The sequence below is a fragment of the Anneissia japonica genome, unplaced genomic scaffold (genome assembly GCF_011630105.1).
Source record: "Anneissia japonica isolate Jap-2015-1 unplaced genomic scaffold, ASM1163010v1 scaffold211_len1577895_cov191, whole genome shotgun sequence".
Lineage (NCBI taxonomy): Eukaryota > Metazoa > Echinodermata > Crinoidea > Comatulida > Comatulidae > Anneissia > Anneissia japonica.
In genome coordinates, this window is record NW_022711099.1 from 78,431 (window position 1) to 85,621 (window position 7,191).

At 34.5% G+C, this 7,191-nt stretch overlaps 1 protein-coding gene across 4 annotated transcripts in view; it reads left to right on the forward strand.

The window, feature by feature from the left end:
- Positions 1-7,052, forward strand: part of LOC117107317 (melanopsin-like) — a 16,431-nt gene extending 9,379 nt beyond the window's left edge. For all 4 annotated transcript variants that reach the window (XM_033248961.1, XM_033248960.1, XM_033248962.1 and 1 more), the window contains one exon: positions 3,718-7,052. In XM_033248961.1, the coding sequence (XP_033104852.1) occupies positions 4,565-5,563 (999 nt within the window). In that variant the 5' untranslated portion in view covers positions 3,718-4,564 and the 3' untranslated portion in view covers positions 5,564-7,052. The remainder of the gene's footprint in view (positions 1-3,717) is intronic.
- Positions 7,053-7,191: the final 139 nt, after the last annotated feature.

Consider the following 7,191-nt stretch of genomic DNA (forward strand, 5'->3'; position numbering starts at 1 on the left):
ACGCAGTCACATAATAAGCATAAGCCTAAATTTTGAGGTGATTCCTTTCTTCCTTCAAGAGGTAGTGAGTTAGAACGAGCTTTAAATTTTAAACTTGAAGCATGAAAGTTACACTTTTCTAATAAATACTTTTCCATTTTAGGTTCACGTTTGTATCTTATGTAATGTTTTAAGGATGATTTACTTAAAGCATTGTTATACCAACTTATGTCATCTTTTTTAATATTTTTTTCTTTGAAGCCATTAAGCCATTTTGTACAATAGTCAATGTTAAAGAACATTTGTAGATCAAATTTATTTAAAATGGATTCAATATTTTGAAGCCATTTCCAACTCAGTTTTTCTTTAAGCGTAAAGAGAGCTAAATAATAATCTTGGCCAGCAGTGTCCTTCCATATTTTTTAGTCTATAAAAGTAAGTTAATAATCTTTCTGATTGAATAGATTCAATTGTTTGTGTCTCATATTATTTGTTATATTTGTATTATTCATTATTTTCACTTGACTCGCATAAATAATTTTGTTCGAAGAACATTTATATGCAGTTGTACTTCGCAGCACTTCACTTGCAATTTGCAATTTCTAGTAGGGTTGAATAAACGACACATGTACGGTAGGTTATACCAAAGACTAGCTGCTGTTTTATTTCTTCTAAGCCTATAAATTTAAAAAGTGATTGTCATTACGGCGTTAACCATTTGTTTTTACCACCGTCGGATTGCCTTTGTATAGATCGCATTCAAACATCGTCCATCCATCTACATTTAGTTATAACATTACCTAAGACAACTATAATATAGTTGTTTCATTACACAAATCATGAAATGCTTGAGACACGGTAATGTGCCGCTCTCATCAATTTATTAGTTCTGTTTGGAATATCAATGAATTGTCAATATAATGTACGATGCATTAATGCTTTAAGATTTTCTGTCACACACATCCATGTCAAATATATTTCTGCTAAAAGGGAAGTCCTTTGTACTCTAATATAGACCTAGTATTAAGGCGCCAAATAATGTTGTATTCTGAGACGTTCTGCTCTCTTGTTTATTAGGAATATGTGATGCACACTCTGGCAGTGGTGTCTCTACAATCAACCGGAGAAGCAAACTGTAACATGGCGCGAATTAATAATAATAATAATAATAATAATAATAATAATAATAATAATAATAATAAGAGCACTCAGTAGAAAGCATATCTCCGCCCACCGCAAATCTTTTTCTAGTCTATAAAAAAATCTCCCATAATATGTTCCTATTTTACTTCAACCACCACCAATACTACCCAAACTCACCTGTGGTGGCGCCAGAGGGGGGGGGGGGCGGGGCTATAGCCCGCCTCGTCGGGGAAGCTTAGCCCCACCGTCGGGGAAGACGAGTACATTCGGTCGGAGAATTTGACTACCGTACCGTACATTGAATTAACCCACTGAAACAACATATTCTTCTTCACAATGAATAATGTTCAAACATCTATTGGAACGTAAGTCAGCAGAATTATGTGTCAAGTGTCAAAACAGCGTTTTGAGACAATTTTTTAAAATGTCAGTGCATATTAATGTTATGTATTGAAATTGTTTAAAAAAGAATTAAAATGCCCCTCAACGTTTGAAAAATTCTGGATCCGCCCCTGTTCAATGGGACTAATTAAAAATGTTTTACGTTCTACTCGGGGTTCTACTATGACAAATGCTCGTTTTGATGTCCTCATGATGCTTGGAATACATCTTGATCGGGGAAGCAACCTCGTGGTTTACAGATATCAGGAAAAATTTCAAAAATTTATAATTTCACTTTGAATTAAAAGCCTGTACTCATTTCTTAATTTATCGTAGTATAATGTCACAAATTGGTGGCCTTACATTTTACAGTTATTATTATTAAGACATTATTCTTATTCGTAATTTTGTTGTTAATAAATCACAATCACATGGATTATAAAAAAATACCTGGATTTCGCCATGATAGGAGGATAGTATTGTAATGTAATACAGTGGATTTTTTTTTATAATATAAAATGTAAAACAGATTAGAAAATAAGTACATTGCTTACTCTTTGTTTCTCGTTGTTTTATTCAAAAAATTCTATTACGGTAGCTTGATGCCTATTAAATAACTAATAAAAATTCACCACAATTTGTCAAATATCCGTAGCTTCCATGGGGCTTCTCTCCCTGGACCCCCACCGGTGGCCCCTAGGCAGCTGACCCACCAGCCAGGTGAGGCTTGCTTCGCTTGTCTAGCACCTCCACCCTCTGAAGGGGCATTTAGCCCCCCCTTGCGCCATCACTGCTCAACTCACTTTTCTCCACTCCTCTTCAAAAACGCACAGTCACTTGATCTAACACTTTTTTTTATTTTAAAGGGGGCACTATTTCCACTTTTAGTATAGGTGTTTGGGGATTCTGTTTTTTATAATGGCCATTTTCAGATTTTGTAATCCGAAATGATTTCACCAAAATTCACTGTCAGCCTACTTTTCACTACACATGTTACTTTTTGAACACAGAATCCAAGCAACATATATTTTTGAAACATTTTATTTTCAAATAATGAATCAGTAAAAAAATGTGAGAATCCGCTTACTTTCCAACCACCACCTACTTCAAAAAAATAAACTAACAGGAAATGCCTAGGCCTGTTATTGTAATAGTGGTATGAATGCCAATTCCTTTCTTCTTCTGGTTGAACACACAGGATCCATTTTACTTTTATAGTTGACAAAAAAAGAAATACATGCAAAGTATTCGTGTTGAAATGAAAATATTATGCAAATAGTTAATGGTTCTTGGCGTCACATGTTTAATAAATATGCATTAAAAATATTCCCAATCAGTTCCCAAAAATTAGTACATGTAAAAAGCTGTACACACTAACTGTAATTGCACTAATTTGAATTTTCATCACACAGCTATTGTTATCTGCCTACGGTATACGATAACCCTATTTTTAAAATGGTCTTTCATATCCACACCCTACTTCGGATCGTGACCAAAATTTAAACACTTTCTTCATTAAAACATGACAAAGTATTCTGGAAAGGGTAATTTTGATCCATGATCAATTTTCGAGATATTTAGATCGTCACCAACACTTCATAATTTCTTCCTTGTAACTTGGTTAAACTTCCACGAAAGTTTCATTCGTATCAGTTGATTAGTTTTTGAAATATCTTGTCTACGTCGTTTGCTCTTAAATCCCTTTAAATGTTCCTCACATCCACACCCTACTATCGACCGTCACCAAAATTTAATCATTTCTTTATTGGATTATACCTTGCTTACTCCCTTCTGCAGCTGCCTTGTATTCATTATAAATGTTTACCGGTACTGCATTGAAAAAAGAAAGTTATGCTCCGGAGAAAACAATAATGTTTCGGGAAAGGCTACTCAGAATGTTTAAAAGAACTATATGGGATATGAGGTGTTACACCTCTTTTTTCATAGTATTTTGAATAATACACCTGTATCTTATTACTAATAGGCCTATCAATAATATTTTAATTAATAATATGAGCCATTTTCTTTAATCACCCATTCGATAACATATTCATTAGTAACATCTTACCAAAAGTCCCCCGGAGCCTGGCTTTAAGGTTTTAGTTCCTGCTTTCAGACAATAATGAATCTGTATTCCAAATGATAATTGCTTACTGATTGTTGTAATAATTATATTGACGTCAACATGTATCCAATTTATTTTCTTATTTCTAGGCAAATACCAGATTCATCGATTACACCTCGAGTTGACTCATCAAATGGAAATAGGAGAAGATACAGAATAATACCAATCATGCGTTGCATTTAATAGTGTACCTACGATTTTAAACCATGGAGCATTTGAAACAAAACTTGACAAGAAAACATTCTACACGTTGCAACAACTATATTTATGTACGGCCAATTGTTTTAAAAGGGCTATAGTACGGTACCTCACCCACTGGAAAGCAGATGTACGATTAAAGCAACTTAATGGAATTAAATTGAATAGTAAGTTGAATACCGTAGTATAAGACTATACGGGTTTCAATACTGACGATAGTAAACTCCTGAATAAGTACTTTGGTCAAGTATTCTGTTTGAATTGTTGGGTAAAACAAACAAGCTCGATATTAACAGCTAAAAAAAAAACGTCTCGAGAGAATATCGCTTTTGAATTCACTAGCTACTGCATAAGTATTATGAATTTGTTTACTTTAATGTAATCAGCTATCTCGTTGACTCTTTGCAATTGACATACGTTTAGATTAGAGAGGATTGAGTAATAAGTGACTCCATGAATTCAGCCACGTTGTCAGTAGTAAACTGTTATGGATCGACGTGTTGTTGCCCGGTCATTTTGTCTGGTGTTATACTGTAAACTTCATTAACAAGAAAAACTGCTCGTCATGATACATTTTTTCATCGTCAGAGTAATGCTTTACAATCAGTTATACATCTGGTGTGAACAAGTTCGACGGCAAGTTCGTCAGCAACTGATTTCTTGAGAGAGTCACTCTGCGCGACGCGCTCAGAACACTGTGCCTATCTTGTTCGTCACTCTGGGAATCCTTTCCCAGAAATGGGTCACTATGTATTTGCATGCCTTTCCTTGATTATTGGTTGTCTCGGATTGGTAGCAAATGCTGGCGCTCTCTATGTTTTTCAAAAAATGAAAATGATTTCTAAAACAGTAACGCACTCATTGCTATTCCATCAGTGTCTGGTTGATTTTATGAGCGCTTTGGTGTTCCTGCCATTATACCCGATCCCAGAAGTACTTGACATCTGGCAGGATCAGGATGCGTTCTGTAAAACCCGGACAGTTTACTGGATTTTAGCAGTAACTTCAACAGCTAATATGGTATATTTAACTATCGAAAGATACTATTCTATAGTTTTACCGATGAGGCATCTCGTTTTGTTCAGAGGTCGCACCATGCCGGTAGCCCTGCCAGTCACGTACGTTGCAGGTGTCATCTGTAGTGTTCACTCGTTTATAGTGTCAGAATCCGACGAACTTGGGGTATGTGATTACAACTGGAACGGAAAAACAACATTAATGATTGCCCATGGCGTGTTTATTTTCATCATCGAGTGGATGATACCCACCACGATTTTTATATTCGTTTACAGCAAAATATACCTTACTTTAAAATTATACACACTGCGTTCAAATTCGAATATAATTGGTAGGTCGATGGTGGATCAATCCACACAAAATGTTAATACCTCATCCAATAAAGGTTTAGTATCAATGGTTCTTGTTATCTTTATTACGTATCTTGTATGCTGGACGCCGAAAATTGTGTTGTACCTTCTTTCGAATTGTGGTGTAAAAGTAAATACGTACTTCATAGAATTCACAGTATTGTTGTTAACGTCAAATGTTTGCTGGAACCCTTTTATCTATGCATTTAAATACAAGGAATTTAACATAGCGGCTAAGAGGACTTGGCGAGAAGTTTTCCGAAGAAAGCCGCGAAAGACTGATAGTAAAAACGCTGAAAACCTGGAATTAAATGCTGTAGAGCCGGGTGCACACTCAATCGGATCCTCGTCGGCTGATGAGATAACATAAGGCGCATCGCGTCGACACGAGCTCAGTGGGTCGTTTTAATGACCATCCGTTCATACTCGACCTAAATTCTGCTTCTGACACAGTGTATTATCACTACACTTTTTTTTATAAGAACACATTTTATAAGAACACTGAGGCTGAAATTGCCTTAAAATTAAGAACAAAATAAGAACAAATTGAGGCTAAGGTAAAATTTCAAATGAGGTTTATATTTTTAAAAACCAAAATATTATATCTGTACATTAATAATGTGCAGTAGGTGTGACTGTAATACCCTCTATCAGTACAGTAGGTACCTATCTGACATTTGGGGGCCATTTTTATTGGGGTCACTTTCACCTACATTCCAGTACAGTGCATACTGCCGTACAATTAAATAATTTTTGGTTTAAAAGGTGTGTAAACTAAGAACAAAATAAGAACATTTTGAGCCTGAAATCGGCCAAAAAATAAGAACACTGAGCCTGGGCAAAATTTTACTGGTTTTTATTTTTTTTAAAGTGTATTTTGTTAAAATGTCTTAAGTTTAACTTTGGAGTCTGTAGGCCATCATATAATTGGTTTAAACCTTATTTGACAGACAGGACCCAAGTAATAAACTCGGATAAATTTAGTGTACACTGTGGGCGTACCCCAAGGTTCATGTCTTGGACCTTTGCTATTTAACATGTACTCTTCGAAGTTGAAGTTGTTTGGTAGGCTGATGTTAAATATAATAATTAAGAGAACCAACATGATCCATTTCCATGTAAATCCAGAAAAATACAAATTCAGTTTAACCATGGAGAGTCACTGATTAACAACGTTTTACTGCGAAAATCTCAACATTGATCCAGCCTATTTATTTAGTCAATGCTAAAAAGAAACGTTCGTAATTATTGTTTGTAATTACCAAAATACAATTCTAATTAAATAATTACAAAATAATTTAAATATTTGAAATTAATTTCTACAAATAGTCTTTCTGTGGAGATAAACGTGAACAATAAAATTTAATATTTGCATTCTAAATTTGTATTTTTGAAGACAGACATACCGCCACCAAATAACTCTAACATAAACATTAAAATAAAAATAAATGAGCAATTCATGCCTGCCAATGACATAAGAAGGTCGAATGAAAAATTAATTATCATTCCTCGCCAAAATTTGCTGGTACAGTACTGTAATGTTAAAAATGCTTGTGGTCAAGAAGTCTATAGATTATGCAAAAAATTTAATTGTTTCATCACCAATTCTCTTTTTAGTTTACATCTAGTGTCCTTTGTAATTTTTAACATTTTATGTGCCGATATTCTTCTTGATTGTAAATATTATTTTGTATGTATACAGTATATTGGGGGCCAGGGGCGAATTTAGGGGGCCAAGGCGGCCCACCATCCCGAAACTCTTTCCTTCAATTGAACGGTTACAGATTGCTCTAAGAAACACTGATTGGCACTATTGTGACCATCCACATTTATATTGCTATTACCGGGCTCCTATTCCCTATTCCTCATTTTCTCCCTTTCTGACTGCTCAGCCAATTTTATCCTCTGTGAGCGTGAATATATATATATATATATATATATATATATATATATGTATATATATATATATTATAAAGTAAATATTTTTGCGTGAATAAA